This window comes from Macrosteles quadrilineatus, unplaced genomic scaffold (assembly GCF_028750875.1).
Source record: "Macrosteles quadrilineatus isolate MER2022 unplaced genomic scaffold, UCM_ALF_1.0 Scaffold_8__2_contigs__length_117827958, whole genome shotgun sequence".
Lineage (NCBI taxonomy): Eukaryota > Metazoa > Arthropoda > Insecta > Hemiptera > Cicadellidae > Macrosteles > Macrosteles quadrilineatus.
The window spans coordinates 88,554,931-88,582,719 of record NW_026542601.1 but is presented as its reverse complement, the minus strand read 5'-3'; the positions used below and the strand labels follow the sequence as shown (position 1 = coordinate 88,582,719).

General features: G+C 36.7%; 3 protein-coding genes across 3 annotated transcripts in view; 2 read left to right on the top strand and 1 right to left on the bottom strand.

Moving 5' to 3' along the window:
- Nucleotides 1-1,937, top strand: part of LOC129000123 (uncharacterized) — a 29,451-nt gene extending 27,514 nt beyond the window's left edge. Inside the window, exon 4 of the mRNA XM_054427035.1 lies at nt 1,497-1,937. Coding sequence (XP_054283010.1) covers nt 1,497-1,647 — 151 coding nt within the window. The 3' untranslated portion in view covers nt 1,648-1,937. The remainder of the gene's footprint in view (nt 1-1,496) is intronic.
- On the top strand, nt 1,653-16,181 carry LOC129000545 (SUN domain-containing ossification factor). The gene is made up of 15 exons (XM_054427506.1): nt 1,653-1,657; nt 1,835-2,228; nt 2,887-3,064; nt 3,363-3,586; nt 4,372-4,485; nt 4,733-4,876; nt 6,304-6,388; nt 6,754-6,970; nt 7,378-7,606; nt 8,331-8,643; nt 8,872-9,062; nt 9,732-9,896; nt 10,028-10,090; nt 11,414-11,657; nt 12,210-16,181. Exons 1-15 carry the CDS (start codon nt 1,653-1,655, stop codon nt 12,584-12,586), a joined length of 2,943 nt encoding a protein of 980 aa, XP_054283481.1. The 3' UTR covers nt 12,587-16,181.
- Nucleotides 16,182-16,645: 464 nt separating this feature from the next.
- Nucleotides 16,646-27,337, bottom strand: LOC128999880 (peroxisomal ATPase PEX6). Its single transcript, XM_054426618.1, has 11 exons — nt 26,393-27,337; nt 25,753-25,973; nt 24,930-25,255; nt 24,301-24,377; nt 23,484-23,633; nt 21,740-21,886; nt 20,263-20,371; nt 19,025-19,141; nt 18,114-18,191; nt 17,078-17,205; nt 16,646-16,801 (listed from the first exon to the last, which is right to left on the bottom strand). The coding sequence occupies exons 1-11, from the start codon at nt 27,330-27,332 to the stop codon at nt 16,722-16,724; spliced, it is 2,373 nt and encodes a 790-aa protein (XP_054282593.1). The 5' UTR covers nt 27,333-27,337; the 3' UTR covers nt 16,646-16,721.
- Between the last annotated feature and the right edge of the window lie 452 nt (nt 27,338-27,789).

Here is a 27,789-nt window from a genome sequence, read left to right as displayed (position 1 = left end):
AAACACAAATCAAACATTTTCATCCGTACACTCTGTTAGTGGTTCAATTCGATTATGTTCATTTTTGCGAATTTCCTATATAGAGTAATCTATTACCAAAAGGTGGCACAGAAAGACCAAGACCCGGGACCGAATTACTCTTACATTTAGATGTCCCCAGAGTCCAAAAACACTATTCGTTCAAATTTATATCAATTCATAAGGTTACGTAGAATAAAACTGTAGCCTAAATTTTAGCCATTCCTTGCTATTCTTAGGAAAAGAAAACTGTTGTAGTTTGCTTGATTTTGGATATATTTTGATCAAATTTGGCAAATTTATTTGTTTCATCCTATACTATTAACCTTATAGCAAAAACAAAAAAAAAACTTTATCCCATAGCAAACCTAAGTGCTCATTAAACCTTAAGTTATTTAAAGGGGGAAATAAATATGACTTGTATGGAAACATTTTCGTTGAAATCCAATCAGACGAATTGAAATTCACTTAGTCTGCAGGTTTGCTGCGGCAGGTTTATTTATTCTAAAACTGGCTGTAACTCGCAATTTGGGAGTAGAATGTGTAGTTCCGCCTGGCCAGTTGCCAGTAGTGTACAAGTTGTATTGTTCCGCAGCCCGCAGCACATCTGATGGTGTGCGTCTCACCGCCTCCAGACTCTCAGCTGCTGCATATGGCCGTCCTCTACCTGGGCGTTCTAGCGTTCACCTGGTGTGCGTTTGTCCGGTGAGGAACCACACTAGTGGGCACAGTGTTTGTAATGTTTTCTAATGTTGTAGCTGGAAGTTCAGCAGCACTATTGATTACTTAGACTCATACGATTGTAGTAACCTCTATTTGTTTGTTACATTATTTAATTGTGTCAATTATTTTGCAGTAAAAATATGGAAGTAAAATAAAAAAGTAGTCTTGGTTAGAATAAGACATATTTTATAAATTACATAAAACCATCACAAGTAAAAACTTAAAATTTAATATCTTGTGGGTTCTAGATAAGACGATGTCATGTGTAACAAAACAAAACTCCTTGAGAATGAGGTGATACTGTAGTATAATTGCTATAGTCTGCACAATGCATGTGTTGCTATCTAGGAGGAACCCCTAAAACCCTAAGCTAGGGTTTCAGGGCTGGCATTGTTAAAGCAGTTTGTGTAAGTTCTGATTAATGGTGAAGTGGTGTAAGCAATTTACCCCTTTCAGGGACACAACATTTATTGTTTCAATTTGAGCTGAGTTGTCATTTTAGGTGCAATTAATGAGAAGATCATCTCTCTGAGACAGAGGTCTCCCTAAAAAATGAGATGACTTCAGGTGAAAATTGAAGTTATTTGGAAATTCTTTACATAACAATGTTGATCAAGGAATTATATCACAACAGACTGTGCCAACTCAGAGCTACAACAACAGGCAGCTGCGGCCTCAGTGACACCTGAACCTTCCAACAATACCTCAGGTCACATCACAACACCTGTCCCTACTAACTCACATGTTGTATACAGGTTGTCAGAGAGTGGGCAGGCAGCAGTAGTGTATACACTGGTAGACTCTGCCACATCAGAACTACAACAACAGGCAGCTGCGGCCTCAGTGACACCTGACACTTCCAACACTACCTCAGGTCACATCACAACACCTAGGTGTCCCTACTAACTCACATGTTGTATACAGGTTGTCAGAGAGTGGGCAGGCAGCAGTAGTGTATACACTGGTAGACTCTGCCACATCAGAACTACAACAACAGGCAGCTGCGGCCTCAGTGACACCTGACACTTCCAACACTACCTCAGGTCACATCACAACACCTAGGTGTCCCTACTAACTCACATGTTGTATACAGGTTGTCAGAGAGTGGGCAGGCAGCAGTAGTGTATACACTGGTAGACTCTGCCACATCAGAACTACAACAACAGGCAGCTGCGGCCTCAGTGACACCTGACACTTCCAACACTACCTCAGGTCACATCACAACACCTGTCCCTACTAACTCACATGTTGTATACAGGTTGTCAGAGAGTGGGCAGGCAGCAGTAGTGTATACACTGGTAGACTCTGCCACATCAGAGCTACAACAACAGGCAGCTGCGGCCTCAGTGACACCTGAACCTTCCAACACTACCTCAGGTCAGGTTGTTACCATCCCTTTGACTCTCAGTGACGCTCCTTCCCAAAGCAATGACACACAGTATATCGTACGGGCGGAACCTCGACAGGACTCGCAACCACCACCTCAGGTAATATCAGTAGGCCTATTGCACAAAAGTATATGTTTAAAATATGGATTAAAATAATTTTTTTTTTATTTATTACTTAATTTAAATTATTTTATTGTTCTTACTTGTTAATTTGATCATAAAATTGTTTTCATACCCCTCTACTATTATTTTTAAAACTTATTTTCTTATTATTGACTTACACTTTGGACCACAAACCAGTAAAGTTTTGGTAGTAAAATGTAGTAGGGAAAGTATTAATGCATTTATATGTAGTTTTTTTCATAAAATGTATATGTTTTAGTACCAGAAATAGTATTTTAAAATCACTTGAAGAGTGTTACATGAAAAGCTCAGCTGTTGAACTAAGGCGAGCAGCCATTAGATATTTATAGGCTTGGTTTGAATTTTTGCTATGCAACGGCTGTTCCAGCTGGCGCCGTTGGTTTGTTGACATTGCTGTTTGTTAGATTACTTGATGATTGGAAGGGTGTGAACATCAAACAAGTCAGACAATCATACGAAGTACCGGTTATGCCAAGGAGGATTTTCAAGTTTGAAGTGCTAGATTGAAGAATAGTGATTTTTTAGTTTTCCATTGATTTAAAACTTTATGGTTAAAAGTTTTTGGAATTTACATTTTATAGTGTTCATATTTTTAATCAAAACTGCTTCACAGGCGGGTGAGAAAGACACAGAGGAGGAGAAGGTGGTGGAAGGGGGAGATGTAAGAGTTGGGGTAACAGAAGAGACCAATGACACAGTGGCCATTCCCCCCACCCCTCCACCCCAAGAGGATATACCTTCCTTCAGCGAGTGGGCTCAGAAACAACTGGCTGAGGCTGAAAAGAAAAAAGGTTGGCACATTTTAAATCCTGATTTTGTGTTGATTAGGTTCCTTCTTTAGGTAGCAACATATAGCGGAGCATGATTACCTTACCAAAATGTATAATTCTATAGGTTTGGTTAAGCATGTCGTGATATTGCAGTTGGTGCAATGAAATTTAGTAATTGGCCTGTCAGTTCCGAATGTCCAATCAAAATCGATGACCACTTACCATCTGATATATTTACTGTCTTGTAGTGTAAAAAGTGTAAATCTTTGTTTTAGGCGTTGCTAGACTTGTTATCACATCCAGTAAATATTGTTTGCAGGAGAGAATGCAACTGGCGGGGGAGGTGGTGGCGGGGGTGTTAAGGTGAGACACAGCAAGAACTACGCTAGTCCCGACTGTGGGGCCAAGGTGGTCGGGTCCAACCCTGAGGCAGTCAGTGCGGGGGCCGTGTTGTCCTCTTCTAGAGATGAATACCTCCTCAACACCTGCACTTCCAGGACATGGTTTATAGTGGAGATGTGTGAGGCCATCCAGCCAAAAAAGGTAACAAAATTATCTATCTTTTGTCGCATAATTGACATGAATACTTTAAATCCCTTCTATACTACACAATAGTTTTCAAACAGGTGTTCATATTTCAAGTAATGAATGATCTCATTTTTTTGCTTCATTGGCCAATTTTATTGTGTTGGCCAGATCGTTTACTTAACAGCGTAGAGTTATTCCAAAAACTTTCTCTGCTGCTATGTGTGGCTGGCTCCTTTTTTCATCTGGGCAGCTACCATGGCTTCTTCTTCTTCTAACCAGCTGATAGTTGTTTTAGTTCAAAATTATTAATTAAATATTTCCAACAGAAAAAATTATTTTATAGTATACCAATATGTTTGTAAATAATTTATCTGTTTTGGGTAGCTCTCCTGGCAAGCTTTGCAAGCAGTCAAGTATTTTTGATGGCTAGTTTTATTGGCTAACCAAAGTGACAGGGGCCACCAAATTGAAATTAATTTGACCTGTTGCAGAAAAGAGCTATCTTCTGATTGATTAAGATAACCTTAAAAAATAGTCTTTCGGATTGCAGTGAGTTAAAAAAATTAAGAGAACGTGGCAATTGAACCTTATGTCAAGAGTTACGTGATTCAATAATTATTAAGCAGTACCTATAAAACTAAAATACTCAATACTCATCATACGTTTTACATGGTTTGAAACTGTTTTGCTAAGAGGTTTCCTCTGATTGAGCTCCATTACCTCTCTGAAATAATTGCATTTTAAAACAGTTTATGTGTTTGCATATGTATTCTATGTATTGACTTAATGTTGTCTGGTAGGTGGATATTGCCAACTTTGAGTTGTTCTCATCATCCCCGAAGGAGTTCTCTGTGTACCTGAGTGATCGTTATCCCACTCGTGACTGGGCCGTGGCTGGCAGATTTACAGCTCAGGTATATAGCATAGTCTCCTGTGAAATAAACCTTAAATTTAAAAAACCTGGGAATGTATTATTCCTGTAAATTATTTGAGTATTTTGTAAGTTTAAAAATAAATTAAGCAGTTTGTATTAACTAAAATATGAATAAAAGTTTTGTCTGTGTTTTGGCTATTTAAACCGGCCTAGTTTATTTCATCTTTATTTTTTCCAGTTCTCACTCATATTACCGTGCTGTGTCAATACTTTAGTTTGTTTGACAGGATGAGCGTAATGTCCAGTCGTTCAACCTGTCACACTCGTCTCACTTTGGCAAGTATGTCAAGGTGGAGGTACATTCTCACTACGGCCAGGAGCATTACTGTCCCGTCTCTCTGTTCAGAGTCTACGGCACCAGTGAGATCGAGGTAAACATCACTCGACATTAACAGTTTGCACGCATTTCACTGAAATAAAAAAAGTTTACAAGTCCGTTATACGGTTAAGCTGTAAGATTGGATGTACATTTTTTATGTAATTTTTGTACCTATTAACATACAAAGTATTGGGCTGCATTAGTCATTTTATCCATCAATCAACACATATTACTCTAGAAGCTCACTAATCAGCATTTTTGACATTGTTGCATCATGAGAATTGCTGCATCACTGTCCACAGTTAAAAAGAGCCCTTATTGTAAGTTTGGCTAAATTGCCTCTAAAATATAGAGTCAAGCAAGAGGTCTATTGATATGTATCGACCATTTTTTGAGTTTGCCTAACTTCAGGTAACTGAAAGCAGTCAAGCTCTGCTCGCAAGATACAAAAAGTGTTTTAGCGAATTCCCTTTAGGGAAGTAGCTATTACCGTAGGTGGCACGATTAGACCTGGAGCTGGGACCGATATACTTTTTCATTTTGATGTCCCTAGGGGCCAAAAACACTATTCGTTCAAATTTTTATATATGTATTTAGATTTATACATACAGTTGAAAACTTGAGTTATTTTTCTCCGGTTTTGATGAAATTTTGTTTGAAGGTGTAAGGCGAAATAAACTTGAATTATGTAGTTCGCGAACCAGCATGATCGGACCATGGGAACGGGGTTTTACAGGGGTGTTATGGGGTAATAAATGATTTTTTTAACCACACCTTATTAGCCTCCCTGTATCAGCAAACCTAGGTACTCGTTAAACCTAATTTTATTTAAATAGATTTAAAATCAATTCAGGCAAATGGAAATTAGCTTAGTCTGCAGGTTTGCTGTGTCGGGGGTATTTTATTCCTATGTTGGTGCAAACAAACCTTAGTTATTTTGCACTGATTAGTGTCCGATATGTATCCGATTGTGTTTTATGGATAAATTAATTGATTGATTTATTTATTGGTTGAGACTCAATTTATTTAGGCCTAGTGTAAAAATTCCTATAAATACAGGGTGCAGTGTTGTGTTCAACTTAAGTTATTATAAATTTTTTTTATTTAATTCACACTAAATTTCCCGATTATTATTGTCATTGTTCTATTTTTTTAGTTTACTTTGTTTATTTTGGAACAGCAGTGTGTAAGTGTGTATCAAGAACATGCACAACAGTGTACACATGTCTCTCATACAGCAAATCAAATAAAGTGACAGTCTTTCACTGATAAATTGACTAAATTACTGAATAGTTCATAGGTTATCCGAATTAATTAGTTGACATTTTTTTCTTCATAATTCTTTATTTTACGACTATTCTTATCTTCTTCTCACGAGGTGTTTATGGTTAGTGAACATTTAAAGATATTTTTCATCTAAGGAATGAAGCAGTAGCGTAACTCTGTTATTTTTCTGCTGATTGTAATGGTTGTTGTTAGGTCTTGGACACTGTAGATGAGGGTCATCCTGGTTTACATGGAGCTATGGAAGATGATGACGATGTCGAGGTAGTGGGGGAAGGAGGTAAACTATGATAATTTACACTTTAAAATTAAGTTTATCTGGGTTTAGAGTCTGGAGAAGTCATTTATCGTTCCTGCTTTGAATTTGTCTTTCCTTCAAAAACACCCAAAAAAACTACCTTGTCTTACGAATAAAGACAGGGGTTGGTATGGTTGGATATAACCCATCCACATAGAAAATTCTGTGCAGTAAAAAAATGGTATTGGTATCGAGAACATTTTGGTATTGACAAAACTCTCTCTATTTGTAAGAAGAATTTTTTGAATAGTGTGCATAGGTTAAATTAAATTAGAAAAGTGGTCAATTGACTTGCAATAATGTCTCCTGCCTAAGAACTGGATTTAAAAACCAACAATGTTTCACAGGAGAAGGAGGTGCTCCAAAGAATCTGTTTGGAAGTGCACGAGATGCGGTGTTGAGTATAGTGAAGAAGGCTGCAGAGGCATTGGCCAAGAGTCCAGGCGAGGGGAAGGGCAACAGCACAGTACTGCGAGGTGATCAGCTGGCAGAACCTTCAGAACCTTGTGTCACTCCCAGCCACATAGCAGTGTGTGTCAACTGCTCTGACGAATACTACCACAGGTAGGCTTCTCATAGCTGTCTTGTGTGGATCTTTTTTTGGAAATTGAAAAGGTTTATTACATTTTTACAAATATTTTGGTAATCTCTAATATTGTAAAGAAAAGGTGATTTCTGTCTATATATATTTTAGTTCTGGATAAACATGAGAACTGATTAAGTAGGCTAAAATTGTAGGCTAGTTATGTTCTTTAAGTCAGTTTATAGCCAACCCCTTATGGATCCAAAAATAACATTTCATGTGCTCTGGGTTGATGGTTGCTGAGAATGTGATGAGTTGTCGTGACAGCAAGTCGTCACAACTGCTACAGTCTCCGTTTGTCTGCTGAGCAGTCATCACCAGAGAATGTTTATTAGATATAAATTTCTCTGCCAGTACTGTAACTTTGTTGTTGTTGCTGGATGTTTAGGATGTACGACGTCATGAGTTGTCGTGTCAGCATGTTGTCACAACTGCTACAGTCTCCGTTTGTCCGTCGAGCCGTCACCACCAGTGAGTTCTGTGCTGAGAGAGGGCTAGACCTTAGGACTGGAGCCCCCTTTCCCCCCCGTCCTGGTGCCCCCTCCCCCCTGCCTATACACTACCTGGAGGCTCTGTTACCATCGGAGACTATAGCTGCTCTGTGTAACCTACTTGCGGTAAGAGCTGCATCTTAGTGACTTTTCTAGTCAAACTACTATTGCTATGTTTTCAGGAAAATTTAATTTTTTATGATTTCAAATATTATGATTTAAATATTCAGAATATTTCAAATTTGCAATGTATAAAGAACATTGCAGTAAGAAACTATGCAATGTTTTTACTTTACGAGTCATGCTTTGAGTACTCTAAGGATTTTGAATACCCCTAACCTTTTTAAAGCATAAAAAAATCCTTTGTCATAACCCTTCCCAGAAGGCCCAGAAGACAGACAGCAAAATTATTTTATTTAAATAGAAACTAAAAAAATTCAACTTTTTAGCTATTTTTTATAGAATGTTGTAGTAGTTGACCTATGCAGCACTTTTGTCCAAAATATTTTTTTATACTTTTTAATGTTCTTTTTTTTATTAAATTTCTTATTCTTTATTTTTATTAAACTTAAAGATGCCAGCTTTAAAATGAGCCATAGTTGGCTTTTCTACGACCCTTGATAACACGTATATTATACTGTTGATTTGATCCATTCTTTTTGTAACACCGTGTATACTGTAATTCTTAGGCTTGAATCTCATCTTTCTAAAAAAAAACTTTCATTAATGACTCTTTATTTTACCACCGTTCACCAATATGCATACAATCAAGGAGCAAAATGTAAACTTTAAAATGTCATTGATCTTGTTTGTACAGTTCACATTATTTGTTCTTTAATACCACTTGCAGGTGGCCCAGAAGAAAGTGGTGTTGAACATCAGTCGAGAGCACGTTACCGAGCAAGAGGCCATTTTGGAAACAGACGAACCGACTCCAGCACTTCCAGACTCTACTGTGAGTGTAGTGGACAGTAACATTAGTGAGGACATAGCAGGGACAGCTACACGGGTACACACATCAGCGTCTCACCCCCCTCCCCCTCCCATCCGGCCGTCACGCACACTCACGGAGACAGAGGCTGAGTTAGCACCCAACACTACAACGCAGGAAAGTAACTCTACCCTGGAGGTGACGGCTACAGTGATACCTACACCACCTGAGAGTGAGTTTACAAAGAAGTAGTAGTTAGCCTTATGAGTTGAACACTCATTGTCTTGATTATCCAACCTAAAAAAATTGTTAATTGTTGTTGTCTAAGTAATGAGGCAACTTTCGACCCTCCGTCAGACAGAGGAAACGGAACACTGATTGTGGATATTATCCCCCTATACAAAGGCTCTTTCTTCTATGAGCTAGAAAAGTCTGTTCATTAACACTTGTTGTTGTCCAGGTAATGAGGCAACTGTCAACCCTCCGTCAGACAGAGACAACGGGACACTGGTTGTGGAGACAGTCCCTCTAGACACAGGCTCCCTGGACTCTCTATTCTCTGAGCTAGAACAGGCTGTTGTTCCCAGCCCCCGGACTCCCCCGGCTCCACAAAAGGAGTCGGTCTTTGTCAGGCTCGCTAATAGAATCAAGGTAGGAAATGTTATGTCTTAAGTGACGGTTAATTTTTTTTGGTAAGATTTGATACAATTTAAATGGAAAGAAAAAAAATAGAAAATTATCTGTATTAGGCCTAGTTCTTTTTATTAGGAATATTCAAACGGTGGGGAGACTTGGATGAGACTTTTTATTTTTGATTTTTGATCTATTAAACATTTTTGTTGCCAACATTTTTTGCCAGAGTATTGTATTTTATTTTTTAATATATTCTGCAAACATTAGGTCCTTCAAACTGACATTTTGGCTGTATAAGTTTAAAATATTATGTTCTGTTGAAAAAGGATAACTTGATGTTTTACCTAAACTCCTCTTACTTACCATATTCATATTATAAAAAAAAAATCAAACTTCATTAGAGGGCAAACCCATCAAGGGTAAATATATTAAAAACCGTTTTGATTTCAGGCTACTCTTAAATTCTTTACAATACCGTTCATTTCAATATTTAAATGTTAAACGTTTTTCCTGCTGGAACTTAAAAAAACCATCGTGCTAAATCTCCTCACTATGTCATACCCTTACATACCCCATGTTGTTTTCCACTTACACATTCTCGTAAAGGTGTTACCCCAAAGTGGCCATAAATAAATGCATTATTATGCTTGATACTACAAACTTTAAAGATGTAAATTTCTCTGTTAGGCCTTAGAACGCAACATGTCTCTTAGTGGACAATATCTGGAGGAGTTGAGCCGCAGATACAAACGCCAGGTAGAGGAGCTGCAGCGTGCTGTGGGGGAGGGCCGGCGGAGAAGTGAGGAGAGGGAGGGGGTGCTGATGGAACAGCTGGCGCAGCAGGCCCAACAGGTTGGTGCTACTGCTACTGTTAAGTGCCAAGAATATGTTTCCAATCAAAATTATTTTACTAACTACAAATTTGGTTAACTATGCACAATTGAAAAGGGTTCAATAAAGACTCAAGATAATCCTTTGTTTAGATGGAAGCACTGACTGGAGCTGTGAAGGAACTGCTGGAAGAGAGAGACAGTTGGCAACACAAGGTAATTCTTCATTATCTGGCTTACTCTAGCTTCAATGAGGTTAAAAACCATATAGATTTACTTATCAATGTCATCAATACTCACAATCTATACTTATATATTCTATATTTAAAAAAGCGTCATGTTCTAATTTGTGTGTGTAAAGTAATGATTTTTGGATTTTTTAAATTTTGTTAAACTAAATTGTGCAATATTAAATTAGGTTTACACATGATTTATTTAAAATTTTCATGTCAAGTCTGTGTGTGTTGACAGGCCACAGTGATGGGTCAGCACGGAGTGATTGTGCTGGTGGAGGTGGTGGTTTTTGCAGTGATCCATGTCAAGTCTGTGTGTGTTGACAGGCCACAGTGATGGGTCAGCACGGAGTGATTGTGCTGGTGGAGGTGGTGGTTTTTGCAGTGATCCATGTCAAGTCTGTGTGTGTTGACAGGCCACAGTGATGGGTCAGCACGGAGTGATTGTGCTGGTGGAGGTGGTGGTTTTTGCAGTGATCCATGTCAAGTCTGTGTGTGTTGACAGGCCACAGTGATGGGTCAGCACGGAGTGATTGTGCTGGTGGAGGTGGTGGTTTTTGCAGTGATCCATGTCAAGTCTGTGTATGTTGACAGGCCACAGTGATGGGTCAGCACGGAGTGATTGTGCTGGTGGAGGTGGTGGTTTTTGCAGTGATCCATGTCAAGTCTGTGTATGTTGACAGGCCACAGTGATGGGTCAGCACGGAGTGATTGTGCTGGTGGAGGTGGTGGTTTTTGCAGTGATCCATGTCAAGTCTGTGTGTGTTGACAGGCCACAGTGATGGGTCAGCACGGAGTGATTGTGCTGGTGGAGGTGGTGGTTTTTGCAGTGATCCATGTCAAGTCTGTGTGTGTTGACAGGCCACAGTGATGGGTCAGCACGGAGTGATTGTGCTGGTGGAGGTGGTGGTTTTTGCAGTGATCCATGTCAAGTCTGTGTATGTTGACAGGCCACAGTGATGGGTCAGCACGGAGTGATTGTGCTGGTGGAGGTGGTGGTTTTTGCAGTGATCCATGTCAAGTCTGTGTGTGTTGACAGGCCACAGTGATGGGTCAGCACGGAGTGATTGTGCTGGTGGAGGTGGTGGTTTTTGCAGTGATCCATGTCAAGTCTGTGTGTGTTGACAGGCCACAGTGATGGGTCAGCACGGAGTGATTGTGCTGGTGGAGGTGGTGGTTTTTGCAGTGATCCATGTCAAGTCTGTGTGTGTTGACAGGCCACAGTGATGGGTCAGCACGGAGTGATTGTGCTGGTGGAGGTGGTGGTTTTTGCAGTGATCCATGTCAAGTCTGTGTATGTTGACAGGCCACAGTGATGGGTCAGCACGGAGTGATTGTGCTGGTGGAGGTGGTGGTTTTTGCAGTGATCCTCTACATCTGTCGCTGGATACCTGAGGTGGATGTGTCTCGTCGGAAGTTCAGCATGCCGTGGCCTCGGGTTGGCAACACTGGCAGTGTGTCTCGCCGCAAGTCTGTGGACCAAGTATTGCCACAGTCTAGTGTTCCAGCCAAGAAGCGGCGGCCCAGCGAGGAGGCACTCATCATTGCAGGTAGAAATTTCAAGTAGCAATATTAAACCGTAATTTCTCAGTTGAATTAATGTTGTTTGTGTCATTTTCAATTTGGACAGCAGTATTAGTTTTTAATTAAAGTAACAATGTAGCCTATAAAACACTTAGCTTGTGAATTGTTGTTTTCATTTACACATATTGTGATGTAAATGTTTTATGTTGAAAGCTCGTTTGGAAATTATAATGCAAATCTAATACCTATACTACCATTTACTTTATATAGTACATGGATATTGTTTAAGCTTTGTTAAGTACCAGACAGATTATAAATTACTCCATATATCTGTCCAAAAAATAAATAACAGTAGAAACAAAGTGTGTCAGGCCAAATTAATTAAAACTACTAAATTTTATGGGTTGGTCTGAAAAGCACAATCATGAACAACTCTGAAAATATTTGTAAAACGACTTGGTAAATGTTAAAAGGTTCAGTTTGTACTCAAATAGAACTCTACACATGTTGGCTGTCTGTGGGTGCAAAGTGGACTTTTTCCAGAAGATGTTACATTTATCCTGTTATCCTTCTACTAGGGAGCACTCATCAGGAGCTGCTACTGCCTGAAGCCAAGCGCAAAGTGTCCAAGGGGGAGACGAGGCGACAAAGGCGGAAAAGAAGAAAAGAACTTCTTTTGTTGGAAAACGAAAGGGCTCCCACTGGGTCTACCTCTCTGTTAGACCAGAACGGTGGGGAGAGTGTGGCAGCGTGGTGGGAGACTGAGGAAGTAGCCTCTGTTCCCCCAGTCCCCGCAGTAGTGCTGCCTCCTCCGCAGTATGTGCAGACTGCAGTGGCACAACGCCAGGACCGCATAGGCCGCAGCAGCAGCGAGAACAGTGATAAGGAGAACAAGACATTCCTCCCTATCAAGAAACCTGGACCTTTTAAGAAAATAGTGAAGAAATTTTTCTGAGTATTCTAAGTTATTGTAAATAGTTACAGTGTCGCTCCTGACTTTTACTGTGTAAAATGTTAGGAAGATCAGCTTCTTAGTAAACATTCCAGTTTTTCAGTTGTGTTTTCTAAGAAATGAAGTTGGTTTTTGTTCCTCATTATTAGTGGATGCAGATTGCGAGTTAGTTAGAGACTATAAATAAATTCATCGGGTAATTTCTTGTTATAGAATTGTTAAGTGTGCCATATTTAAGAAAGTTGAATTGCAAACAAAGGCTGTGAAATGGTTTTGTAAGCAGGATAATTTTTGCTGAAAAGTTGTTATGTCCAATTTGGTAGATAATTGATTTGAACAAAGTGATGTGGATCTATGTAAGATATTAGGCTGTTAGAGGAAAATTGTAACTCACGAAGAGTGAGATTTAAAATATGTTTCCTGTTTTGATAGCGGTGATTATTGTCTTGAAAAATACTGCATGATAAAGATTGCTGAAACAGATACACATATACAAAGGGCCTATTTTTACCTATTTTGGTATATTTAGGAATTTGTCTGGTTAGATTATTTTACAGTCAGTAACCAAGATTTCCAACATTTGCCTGTTTAATTCTCGTGGTAATAACATTACAATTATTTAACCCCCCTACATATTTAGCCCGTTACAAGTTTAGAAGAGCATTGTATTTAGACACGTGATCACTGGTCTCAAATCTTTCTCACGAGAACAGTCGTTTCAGTACCGCCCACTTCCTGCCGATCTAGTCTGGTTAAACGGATGTGCTGATAAAAATTGTCCGGTTAAAGAGATGTCATTTCCCTCAGTGTAGTTAAACCGATGTCCGGTTAAAAGGTGTCCGCATAAGAGGGAGTCTAATGTACCTGCTATACAAAAATATCGAAACTATTTCATTTTTCTACTAATACTATGATTCGGAATTATTTCAGTAATAATACACAAAATATTAATAAGAACCAGAGAACTTCGTGGGACCACAGCCTTTCTGTGGAATCTCTCGTGGGCATGCATGTCACTCAGTCATGGCATGGGCTCAGGAGGAACACAGGAAAAGATGGGTTAGGCTTCAGCACCATAGGGTAAGTAAGCTCACCCTCTTCTCTCCTTCCCAGACGGTCGCCTCCAATGCCCTACGCTTGGACAGGAGGCGACTCAGACAGATCACAGGAATGGTCACTGGACATGGCTTTCTGAAATTACACCTGCATCGCTTGAGGATCCACAATGGTGACACTGCGTGTAGGAAATGTGGGCAATCAGAGGAGACTGCTGATCACCTACTCTACGACTGCACAGCTCTGAATGAGGTAAGGGACAGTACTCTTGGTGTAATGACAAGGGGCAGACACCTTCCTCAGGAGGAGCTCATTGACAGGATGCTTGAGTTCATTAAGCAACTCAGGTTTGACGGACTCTGAAGTACCATGTGGGGAGCGCAAAAAGCCCATCAGTGGCTGACGTGCAATAGGACAAGGTCCGCCCCTACAGAATCAATCAATCAATCAATCAACCGCCCACTTCCTGCCGATCTAGTCTGGTTAAACGGATGTGCTGATAAAAATTGTCCGGTTAAAGAGATGTCATTTCCCTCAGTGTAGTTAAACCGATGTCCGGTTAAAAGGTGTCCGCATAAGAGGGAGTCTAATGTACCTGCTATACAAAAATATCGAAACTATTTCATTTTTCTACTAATACTATGATTCGGAATTATTTCAGTAATAATACACAAAATATTAATAAGAACCAAACTTCTTATTTATTATTCGCAGGATACGTACATTATGGTACCGATACGATAGTAGGTACTACACTTTCGGCAACACTGGTCAACAATCTTTGTGCTTGGCTCCCATTGGACGGCAAGTTCCGCCCAGGGACCGAGTTAGCGACTTCTGTACAAGGACGGAATTTGCCAATCTGGCACTAGAGCGAGTTAGCCAATTTGAAAGCCGAACAAGTTAGAGAGTTCCTCTCATCGACCAAATTTGAGGATAGGGTGTTTAACATAGCGCTAACGAGTTCCAGAGTTAGCCAATTTAAGGGATAGAATTCAGCTAGCTCACCCGTGAAAATTAGTCCAGGGGCTCATAAAAAAATTACACAACATAAACACTGTTATTTAATCCTAAACTTTTGGAAAAACATTTTAATCAGTCTCATCCCTTTTTCTTTATTTAATTAGTTTTATAATATTTTTTACTAGACATGACTAAAATTACACCACTACTAATTAAATAAATATATTAATAATAATGATGTTTAGTGAATTTTAGTTTGTTTCTTACAGTTGACCACTTGCTCAGGACAGCATTTCATTTTATTTGTACTTACACTTTTAGTTATGATTGTTAAGTATAGTTATTGTTGTTTAGGTATGGATGTAAATATTTTGTCCTCTTGGACATCAAAGATTACTGAAAACATCAAGACTGAAACACTCTTCACATGAATCATGTTAAGTAATTAGTTATTCAAGGTAGAAAAAAAATAAAAATAAGTGAGAGTGTTTTTAGCCAAGGGAATTTTCACATCCAAAGAGTATTTCATCAAGGTTATTTTGATCAATTATTACAATAAAAAACTAATTACAAATAACAGTCCTATATCACCAGACTACTAGAATGGATTCCAGTTTGGTTTCACAAATAAAACTTGTTTTCCTTATAATTTACTCATAATTTTGTCAACATTCAAATTGTTTGTATAATTTAGTCTTACCAGTATATCACTGGAATAAAAAAAAAATAGTAAAAATGTTTTTTATAACTAGGAAATGTTGTAAGGACTTGGACCTCAGATGTTATTGATATATCGCTTTACTATGAATAAATTATCTTTTACATAAATGTTTCTCAACATTATACCAGAGGTTTTGTCAAACAATTCTTTTCATATTTTACTACAAACTCAAATGTTTATTATGAATTTTTAAGTTTGAACTAATTAAAGTTTTTAAAATGTTTAGTTTTATGCTTAAACTTATAACTTTAAAATATTTATTTTTGTAACTAGTGTGTGAAGTGGCACTTTGAACTCGTGTTACACATTATATTTTTCCTACATTCACTATAAAGCATGATATAAATAATTATTAGTCTTTCAAACACTATTCAACACGTTTTTAGGTTAGGTTAAATCCAAGCGTTGAACGAAATATTAAAAGCTGCACCAGCTGATTGTAGTTGTAGTATCTATAAGTGTTACCAACTTATTTTCAAGCGTTAACATATTACGTGCCTAATAAAAGTACACTGTTTTTATGTTGTTTGGTTGGAATACTGGAGTGCGACAAAAAAAAAGAGTGCAGCAAAAGTAAGTAAATGCAGCAATTAGCTACTTTGTATGCTATAATCAGTACAAGGAAACCCACTTTGTCAGGTAACTGTAGGAAAAAAATAATAATCACAATTGGCAAAAATTATAATCCTGGGACAAAACTCAAACATTTCATTTTGAAGTAGCAAGAACATTGTTAGTGATATTAAAGATGTTGACTCAACCTCTGGAAAATTGCTAGTCATGTATTTTACTGTACATTTTGATTATGTATTATTTATTTAGTTATAGTTTGAATAAATAAATATGTAGAATCTCAAACTAATGGTTTGTTGCCTTATTTTCATACCTAACTCAATTAATTGTAACCAACTATTCTGAATGTACATTGTTCCCCGTCAAAATAATTTATGAATTTATTCATAGCATAAACCAGTTTACAGAAATAAATGAAATTATGACAAACAGTTTGACAACTGTGGGTATACTGCAATGGTGCAGGAAACGCATAGCAATACCAAGATCCAACACTTTAAATAGTCATTAGAGTGAAACAAGACATTTGAGAGGAGCATAGGTGCAAAGCAACACTAAATTACAGGCAGTATGCTCCTCTGCCATGACGTCATAGTAGGCGACGGCAATGGCGTAATTTTTGCGGTTTTTGATTCTTTTATTGTTCTGCGATTCACTGTTTTCTGAATGTGTCAAGTTACATTTTTTACATGGATCCAAATCTTAATCTTATTGTGTAGGTCAATCTAGGTAAGATTTACAACAGGAAATTGAATGATGTGCAAGTAATCTTTTTTTATTTTCATATTACATAATATAATTGTCTGTAGTTTCACTTTTTAAAAGTCAGCCAAGATCAGTTCCTAGAGCCGATAAAAAGTGACTTTGGTTCACCACAACTGTCGGGTCTTCTTTGTACTGTCCACCTATCAAGCACAAGCATAGATTAAAGGCCGGCCACACACAGAACCGGGCAGGGTGGGGCGCGACGAGACGCCTGACTTGCACTGTCGTGCTGCTGTCACACACCTAGTTTCAGAATTTTTATATCTACAATTTCATTGGAATCCCACAAAGAACCTGTTCACAAAACTGTCCATTTTGATTATTATTAAGTGCAAAATCAACTAAAAAAACCAATCCCTTTGTAAAAGTATCAGATTGTGAAACTTACATCTGTACAACCAATAGGAAATACTTACTCTGAATGGTCTCTCGGGCTGAAGCTAGCCAAGCAGCCGAACACAACGCAGAGATCTGAGCTCCCGACACCTTGCTGGGCAGAGAGGACACTACCTGCTGTAGGTCCACATCAGAGGCTAGCCTCAGTCTGAAACATTAAATAAATTATTAACTATAGCAGTATCCAGTTACAGTAGAACCTCTTTAATCCGAACTAATTGGGACCAGGGGTAGTTCGGACTATTGAATAGTTCGGATTACAGAACATATTGTTGTTTTTACATAACAATAGCTAAAACATGGCTAAAATTGATCAACATTATTTTGGGAATAGTGAAAAAAGGTTTTATAAAGTAAAATACAGTGTTTATTTAATACAGTAATTAACATGGTGAATAAACACTACTGTAAATTAAATACAGTATACAATAAAGAACTGCTGTACTGTGTATAGAGTACAGCAATGAGGGGTTCGGATTAGTGGACGTTCGGATTAGGGGGGTTCGGATTAAAGAGGTTCTACTGTAATGTACGAAATAGAAAACCTTAACTAGTCTTTTGTAACTGAAATAATTTGTAACAAAGCAATGTTTCGAAGATAACAATTGGATTAACTAACTTTGACACACTAAGAATCACTGGGACGGGTGGCGTCGTCCTGTAATCCAACTACTAGGAGGTCACGAATTGTGGATATTATAGGCATGCACTGTGGATGCGATCCTCCCTGATGTGGATTAACGTCCGCACGAGAGAGTACTACGACTACCTGCAGTGCTATCCTAAAAATTAGACCAATTTGTATAATACCAAGGCAAAAAAATGTGGTCCGGATTCCACTATAAACTGTAGGTCCCTTAGTTGCCATTAGCTGTATGGGCTATTAATTAACAGCTGTGTCTAAGGAATAACGGCCTTAGTCACTAACAAGACTACAAGATCGCGCCACTCATCCTACACTCATCTCCATTCATACTTGGCTTAAAATACCTACTATGTATGATCGCCATTTCATAAAAACGTATTAAATAGATTTGATAATAAAGTTATACCCACTTGCGTGTCAGAGCAGTTAGCACACTCAGCTGGGAGTCCTTGTCTTCACATGGACCCACATACAGCTGTTTGTCCAACCTGCAAACAACTGTAGTTTAAAATGCGAAACAGTAAACCCTCATTGATTGGGACTTCAAGGCTGGTTTACATTAATTAATCGTAATATAGAGAAAATCTACGTTATTCCTAGATTGTTTGAGTTTCTCTTTCATAAATATATCTTAGGCTAAATAAGCTAAAATAATGTATACTGAATTTAAAATACAAATGTGCTTAAGTATTTATACAGTACAATGCGTTTGGGTAATACAAAAGTTTACATTTAAAATGCCTATTTTTCCCATTTTATGACATGTTGCAACATGGCAACCGCGCATATGCCTAGTCCTACCCTCTCTGCACCTTGACCTTGATAAGCATAGACGATTGTGTCATTTTAAAACTAAATGCACCATTATCAGGGAGAATTTTTATTGATTTTCTTATTTCTGTACAATTCAATCAAACCCTTGAGGATAAAAGTTTAAAGTTTTTTGCCAACAAATCCCATACCAGTATATACACACTCCATCTCGCAAATGGTGGGATTTTAAATTGCAGCGCAAATTTTTGATTTATTGCAACAATGGGATGCGAAACACATCCCAATAGAATATGAATAGAACTAGAACACTTTCGCTATGATAGTTGGACAACCACTGAGGAGGAAACATTTATGTACTTGAAAGCGTGCCAAGCGGCATCAGACAGAACCGTTCCTTACTTTCTGAATATCACTTGTATTTAAGTTTGTGCCAAATTCCACACGAGAAATTAAGCTATCTTACTTAGTAACTACAGGCAATCCATCACTAAGAGTCTCTTGCGCTCTATGTTTCATCCTATACTATTACACTGTATTAAGATATGACCTGCCAGGTCGAAGGAGGGCCGGGTCTATGAGGTCTGGTCTGTTAGTGGCTCCCAGTATGAACACATCTCCTGAGCTACTCACACCATCCATCTCTGCTAGTAACTGTGATACAACTCTGCAACACAACAAATCCTTCACACTATCTTAAATGCAACATTTTAGTCCAGTGTTTTATGAGACAATTGAAAAGATAGTAATTAAAATAATATCTGTATAAGTATTGTTGTAACATTTTTCCTGTATGTTCATCAATAGTAAATTCTTTTTTAAATGAGCTCAGTTTTAACATTAGGTAGCAAAGCCTTAACTTGAGACTTTTTACCAAACCATACCTTGTGGCTTAGTCGTATATTTTCAAAAGTGGGAACGCTCAGCATGGTCTCAGAAATACAGTGGTCACCTATTAATAGGACTTCTGGAAAAATAAGAATGGGATTGCCGTTCCCACGCTAACCAACAGATGCATTGCACGACGTCCAATGATATAAGTCAACGTCACAACGTCCAACATATAATTTTCGAGCTCCACGATGTCCAATATAAAATATTTGACTGTTGCACGACGTCCAAATGTCACCATGACAGATTATCTGAAAATATCTGAAAAAGATCTGACAAAAGCTGATAACTTTTTTGCCTAAGGATTTAAAACCTACTTTAACTCCAAAAATGTATATTAAAAACAACCATTTTACTGCAGTACAATAAGAAAGTTATTTTGATTGTTATGTAATGAAAAACCATTTTGAATTGGCTAATATAGTTCACGAAATATGACATTGAATAGTATTAAACGTAATTAAGCTATCACAGCTTATAACAATATTTAACTTTTGATTTGATTACATTAATCTTTCAAATTTCTGCTTCGAACCATCCCAATGCATTTCCACTCAACGTAAGCTAAAAAATCTTGGTATGACTCACTTGTGTTCTATGCTGCGACCTGTTATGTTAAGTATCATTCAATTGGGTTTTTAAGTGTGTTATGACAGGAAATGTGTTACCTGACTTTAAAATAAGTTTATCACTTTTATAACATGAAGCTTGCATAAACCTGCAAAAATGTTCATCTGAAAAATGTTCCTTCCTGTCAAACACTTTCTTACGAATTTCTTACAAATGTTCCGTACAAATTCTGTAGAAGACTATAAACTGACAAATCGGGAAAGGGTGGTCAATTGGAATTATCTTAACACAGCCTACAACCTACAACAATATTAGATTTGACATTACCTATCCATTACTCCACCAGAATCTCCACTCCGTCCTCGGTTTGGAGCTAAAGAGTCAAGCTCATCGAAGAACACAATACAGGGCGAAGCAGCTTTGGCCAGCTCAAACACTAGGACATGATAATATACAATAAAATAAAATATGTTATTAATGTATAAAACGTCAACACTGATTAGTGGAGTTACTGGACTACACTGTTAACACACAAAGGTGCACATTGTGTATACAGAGGCAAAGGTGTAGAGTAAACAATTTGCGCAGTTATGAAAACTTAAAATGGAAGCGAGATTGCAAGTTCAAGTTGAAGCAATAGTATTACATAAATAGTCATAACCATGCCTTTATAAGTTGTTTTCCTATCAACATGTACTTACATTTTCTAGTACTTTAAAATAATCTTTATGGGAGTCATTGTTGAGATTTTGAAAAATGAAAATAATGATTACCGTACCTTAACAATTATTACAATCTAATGATCATTATTTGTCGGTACTTGTCTTTCAAAATTGCAGCTTTTTAAACTTAATTATTTTAAATCAAAATTTACAGACAAAAATGAACTGTACAGAGTAGCCTAAAAATGTTAATAAATAATTATTAAAATTAGATGAATCTGAAAATAATAACAATTTTCATCCGTGTAAAATCTGCATACCCATGATTTATAGTTTGAATAGTACATAATTTTTGTTAGGGTAACTAATAGGGATGGACGAGATTGGATTTTTAGTTCGAGACGAGACGAGACGAGATTTTTTATTTCTCATAAAATTTCGAGACGAGATCGAGACGGGATTTCCCTTCTCATACACAACGGGAAATGCACGTTCAAAATTTTTACCTGATTTTGTAACATTGTTAGATGACTGTTTAAATACAAAAATAATGATAATAGGCAAGAATATTTACAATCTTTTATTAAAAACCATCAGCATAACATTTTTTTATTAATCACGCCTAACTTATTAAAAATGCCTACGATTAGGAAACATAGTGATATCAGTTAGGATAGAGTTCAACTTATCCTAAAATAAAATAAATCATAAAATAAAAGCAATATTAATTTTTATAAAATAGTTAGGTACTTGTTTTGACTTTTTATAGTAATAAAACATTCCTCACACGGCTTACACTTAACAAAACTTCTCAAATGTTATTAAAGTAATATTATTAAAATAATTAAAGTAATATTTACATTTAAAGAATTAATTAAATAAGAACGCCTCCGCAAAGGAAACGCAACTACAACACGCTCCTGTATTGCGGGTATTGCATTGACTTTCTGCAGGCATTTTTAATTTTTTTTTTTAATTTTTTTTTTTTATTCTCGTCTCGATAAAAATCTCGGTCAAAAAGAAATCTCGTCTCGTGTAACGAGATTTAAAATTTCCCGAAAATTTCCCGAAATTTCGAGACTTGACCATCCCTAGAACTAACCTACAGTATGTGAATGCATTGACTTACATAGCTGACTTACAATCTCGAACGTTCTGTTCACTCTGGCCGACATACATGTTAAGCAGTTCTGGACCTTTGACGGAAAGAAAGTTACGTCCACACTGAGTAGCGACGGCCTTGGCTAGCAGAGTCTTACCCGTGCCAGGGGGTCCATGGAGCAGTAGTCCTGGAATTATAAAGCGTGAACAGTACAGAATCCACAAAGCAAATTAATAAGAAAACACAGTTTTAATAAGGCAGCACAAAACAAACTTAAGTTTAAATGTTAAACTGTTATGTGTACAAGCAATGCTGAATTTATGACTAAAGCTGCAAAGTTTTGAAAAAAATCAGTTTAAAAAAAATTAAGTAATTTGCTAAAATTTGGGTCTTGATAATGATGTCCTTGTGATCACGGTAGATATTCATCATCTTGCGGGTAACAATCCCATGATCACGGGAGATAGTCGATTTCGCCATGATTGCAGGAAAGTTCTCCCTAAGTGGCGAGTTCCACTAGTAATGACTTTTGGGGACTTAGGGCTGCAAGTACCCTAAATCCAGCACTGTGTACAAGGAAAACATTACACCCTTTGTTAACGACAAATTTTTATAAAAGTCAAAATTTTGTCAAATCAACAGATAATATATGGCACAGCTAAAATTATAACAGTCCTCGTAGTCCCACCCGAAAACAAGCTGTTGCTTTGGACATGTTGACCGCTCGGATACACAAATTTTGAGGTTCAATCTTAATATTTTTCATCCCTACAGATCAATTTAAATTAATCTGTAAATGTTTTGATTATCCATACAGATAATTGCGACGGAACCTCACCATGTCGACCTAATTGAAAGAGTGGAACTGCTGATGAGTTGCAATGACTGAATCATTACTTATTAAAAAGGACTTGATGACAAACGCATGTAGCTCAGGCAACCACTCTTCTATGACTACACATAATAGTAGTGTGTAGGCTTTCTAACGAGTCTACCCCCACTACCCTCAGACCACCTGTCGCTGAACAGTGGACGTCAGAAAATAGATCGGATCATCGGTTTCATCCCACCCTGTGTATACCAATTTTGTACCTTTTGCTCAACTATTTTATGTTTAAATTGTATATGTTTATACTCATGTTAATTAGTTTTTAAGTTTGTTGGCTCAAGCTTTCTTACTGTTTAGGAAGGAAAAACTACTAATAATATTGCTGACTCAACGTGATGCATTTAGACACAAGTCAAATCAAGAAATGCTACGACGGACAAGCCTTGTATAAGGCTTATGTAGATTGGTGTTAAAATGCCCTTTGTCATTGTCTTGAATAAATTAATTAGGCTAATTAATTAACTAAAAGATTACAAAAAAGTATACACGCTTGCAGTTCAAAAATAGTAATGTGCAAGAAAAACCCTAATAATAGATTTAACAATAAGTTTTGGTTACAGTAGACTCCCTCTTATCCGGACTCCTCGGGACCGGTGGTCTCAAATCTTTCCCACGAGAACGGTTGTTTCAGTACCACCTACTTCCTGCCGATCTAGTCCGGTTAAGCTGATGTGCTGATAAAAATTGTCCGGTTAAAGAGATGTAATTTCCGCTGAGTGTAGTCCGGTTAAAAGGTGTCCGGATAAGAGGGGAGTCTACTGTACATTGTAAAATAATTTGTTTTTATAGATCTTTGTAAATTTATTGTATTACTTGTGGAGAAATAAAGATTTATTATTATTATTTATTATTAGATTATAAATTGGTTTATTTGTTGATTCCGAATTAGATTTACCTGATCTTCTCAGTCCCGTGGTGAACAAGTTGCTCCTAAATGACCTCAATATTTCCTTCTTTAAGTGCTCTAAGCCACCAACATCCTTCCAAGACACCGAAGGCACCTTGGGCGCACCAATAGACTCTGAGAACACCTTCCGCATAGTTCCTGCAAACATTCTGATGTATTAGCTAAAAAAGATTGAGTAAAATAATAACTTTAGGACTGATAATAATAACATTCAAGCGGACTGAGAATTTTTATAAAAATAATTTTAAAAACTCTTTAAGCTTTGAAGACCAATTTATTGGCATTCATCATTAAAACAATAACATTTTTATTTACAACTCTTAATGTAACAATTACTCAACAAAAACGGCTGTATACAATAAACAATTAGTAACTGATATAAATTTGGAAGTTAAAAATACTGAGTAAGATGCATAAATCTCGTTTACACCAGAGTTTAGAAGAAAATTTTTAAAACATACATAAATTGGCAGCCAGTGTAGTCGTAGTCAACAAATACTTTCTTAACATGTTTTTGCAAACTTTGGTGTAAAAATAAACACTGTACATAGATGTTTACAACTCCTTATGGAAAACAAAAGTCGTAAACACAGAGGAACTGTTTAAAACATCTAAATTTTGTCAACAAAAAACTAGCATTCTTCGGATTGCTGTAAACTTTTGTTAAAAACAAGTGTTGTACAATCTGGAGTAAAGACTGCTTTCCAGGCATCACTATATACAAATTGTTTGGCTAAATAACCACATAATAAAGTTTGAGACCAGATTTTAGGGACTTCAATTTGAGAACAAAAACCCAACTCACCACTAGTTTTGGAGAAATCCGATAAGACAAATTCTCCATCATCTGTCTGTTCTTGTTTAAGTCTACAGTACTTCTCTCTGTAAACGTTATCGTGATTACAAACAAAGTACTTTTGTAGAACGTGTTTTCACTATTTATCAAGGAATTCTTTAAAAAGTCAATCTGGTCTTTCAATAGTAATCCAATAAAAAATATGAGGTTGTACGAATTTGGCACAACCTAACGATACTTAAAAATTTATATTATCTTCTTAGCTAGCCTAATCAAAACCCCTCTGTCACGGGAAATACTCATTGATTACACTTTTCAATGGCATTTTTTCACCCACCAGTTAGTACTACTTATGCAAAGGTATATTCGGCAGTGCTGCATCTGTAAGTTTACAATGTATTTTTTTATTGATGTGTGTGAATTATGATCATGTATTAAATTTGTGTTTTGTTACTTCATTTGTTGCTGATACCAGGTAATCATTCACAAACCTTATGTTATAACTTAAGGCCATTACATTTTACTATACCATCATTAGAATACAATAGCCAACGAGGTGGAGTTTCCTAAAGTCATTTTCATTGCTAACTAAGATTAATGTATCACCTAATATTACACACTTGCCATGGTCTACTCACTTGGAAGCTAGAGAAACTAACATTTCTAGATCTCTCAGCAAAAACCCTGACGTTTGAGATGCTACGGCTTGCTCTATCTGTTTGTCTAGAACTCTTTGATAACAGTTAACAAACCACGACAAAACCTCTTCTCTATCACTTTGATTTAGAGATTTTATTGTTGTTGTCTCCAAAAACAATTGATTGATGTTGGAACTTATTGATTTGATGTTGCCTGTTGAAGCAATTATGATCACAGGATATTTTGGCTTCAAAGACTTGATATGATGCTCAAAACAAGCCAAAACTCTAATATCGTCTTTTCCTTCGGCATCTTCAAATAGCGCCTAAAAATCATCCAGTTCTTTAAAAAAACTGTTGCATATAATGGAGTAGAGACATACACTACTTAATTCTTAAGAAAACAGGCTTATAAGACACACTTCAAAATTGAGTTGAATTTTTTTTAGTTTTCTTTGTCTTAACCTGTAAGGTATCTTGAAAAAGAACTATCTAAACTGAAGCATTATTTTTTATCAAGATGTCTAGTTTCTTATATAGTCAATTTATAAGGTAAAACATCATTAGGTTAAAAAGTCATTTTTTTACAAGCATACTTCTATCATAGGACATAAATAGAAAACCTTGCTAGTGATGATTGGAAAGTGAGCTTCCTCTCTTTCACACCATTCTCCTGAGCCGATACTAATTAATTCATAGGTTGGATTGAACACATTGATGTGAATTTTAATCACTTTTTTGGTAGCAAATTAATAATCAAGGAAAGAACTTATAAATAACTAAAACATTGTATAGAAAATAGAAAGGCGGCAAGAAATTTTACCTGAATATTACTGAGATGTAAAATGACTGGTGCTATCGTGCTTAGTTTACTAAAAATAGCTTTAAGCTTTGCTTCGGTCTGGCCAGGTACTGATTCTCCCACCATAACACAGTCTATCCTCCAGTAGTTTATTCCAAAATACCGGCTTACAGCTTCTAACAACATTGTTTTTCCACATCCATTTGGTCCCGATAAAAGGAAAATTGGAGTTAGCTCAGCATCTGCACAGATTGACAATTTGAATTTTATTTTCTGATTGAAATTACATTTGAAAGTTTTACTCAATATTTTCTATAGAAAATTGCGTCCCTCCCTCTTTCTACAGTCTTTTTTCTGTACATTCTAGGAATGTTGACAAATAATGCATGTTTATTTTAGTCTCTGTTTTTGTTCAGTAAAAATTGTGAAATTGATAATGTTAACAGTAAATGTAAATGTAGCCTAAATGTAAATATTTCTGACAAACACGTGTTTACATTCAGTTACATTCAGATTTTACATAGCCTGAGCGAAACTGATCTCAAATATTAACAAACAAAATTGTAGGTTAAAGGAAATAATTGTTACAATACACTAACTATTCAAGATATAAATTCTATGGAATAATTAGTAAGCTATTTTCTTTTAAACACTATCCTACCTTGCAGATGATGGTATTGAGAGAGGAAAGGCTCAACCCAGCTGCACACAACTTGAAATGTGTCATTCAAACAATGAGGGGTGAGGTTGTGACCTTGCAAGGAGAAAATGTTTAACAGTTCACTGTTTATCAACTCATCAAGCGTTTGGTGACTAGAACAATCAACCACTAGTCTTCTTGGAGGATGCAAATCTTGATTGTTTGGAACTTGATAGATAGTGACAGAGCTATCAACAAAGAACCCTTGACAGATATCACTCTGATCATCGGCAGATCCTTCTATTTGACATACTTTAAAATACAATACATCTATATTAATATTGTTTGTATCCAGTTTGTGGTGTTTAGGAATATAAACCCCAAAAGTATCGTTCTTGCATACGTATCTTGGAAGTGTGAAATAGCTTTGCAGCGCTTTGTCAACAAAGTCATTATTAGTGCTGGGTTCCAGTTGTATCAGAGACAAAACCACTTTTGTTGCTTTAGTTGGCAAATTTTTTAAACGTCTCTCCAGTGAAAGTTGCAACGTTTTAAGTTTCATTACTGAGGTAAACCGGCAGGAAGTTCTTAAACTCAAACAATATTCTAAATTATAGAAAAATTCTTCACTTGTAATTACTAAATCATCTTTTACCCTCGTGTCAATTACAACTTGCAATAGCCTCTTGGTTTCAAGAGCATGATCCGTTTTGAAATTAGTGCATGATCCTAAATTACTTAAACCTAATTTCAACACCAGCCATAATACTTGACAACTATTTTTGAGGTCAATGTTTAATCTTCTCGCTGTTGTCTCACTAACTAATAATGTGTTTGGACCTATACCGCAAATTAATGATTCATCTTCAATTAAATCAAAAAACTTTCCTGGAGTCAAAAAACTACTAGGGATACTGATGAAGTCACATTCAACTGAAAACGGAGCATTGCTCTCTGCCATAATCTCTCAACCTGAAACAAAGAAAATAATTAAGTCCAAAACAAGGTCTGACAGTTAAGGTATTTAAACCATTTTTAATTAACTAAAGTGATTCGGAGGCTTACATCATGAAATCATGAAAATGTATTTATTTTGAAATTTGTCTTTAGTCAAGGACGTATATTCCCAATTCTAAATCACTACCAAAACTCTTTTTAGTCTTAAATAATTCGTAACATTATTGACTTTTATTTTAGCTATGGATTACTTATTGGGAGTTATTAGGGTTTGGTATATATGTCCTTAACTAAAGACAAATTTCTAAAAAGAAATAATTGACTGTTAAATAAAGATTCATGACTCATTTTAAAATTTTCAGATTTTATTTAGTGATTAATAAAATTAAAGAATAACATTTACAGAGTAATTTAAGACCAGAAAGAACTTGGTGACGTATTAAAACCCAAATTATAAATCT

Excerpts from the sequence above, each read along its gene's own strand:
- LOC129000545 (XM_054427506.1), top strand. Across the intron at positions 8,644-8,871 it reads GATACCTACACCACCTGAGA|GTAATGAGGCAACTGTCAAC; the intron begins GTGAGTTTACAA and ends GTTGTTGTCCAG. Across the intron at positions 11,658-12,209 it reads GGAGGCACTCATCATTGCAG|GGAGCACTCATCAGGAGCTG; the intron begins GTAGAAATTTCA and ends TCCTTCTACTAG.
- LOC128999880 (XM_054426618.1), bottom strand. The coding sequence starts at position 27,332 with ATGGCAGAGAGCAATGCTCCGTTTTCAGTTGAATGTGACTTCATCAGT. Across the intron at positions 20,372-21,739 it reads TGAACAGAACGTTCGAGATT|TGTTTGAGCTGGCCAAAGCT; the intron begins GTAAGTCAGCTA and ends ATCATGTCCTAG. Across the intron at positions 17,206-18,113 it reads CTAACTGCTCTGACACGCAA|ACTGAGGCTAGCCTCTGATG; the intron begins GTGGGTATAACT and ends TTAATGTTTCAG.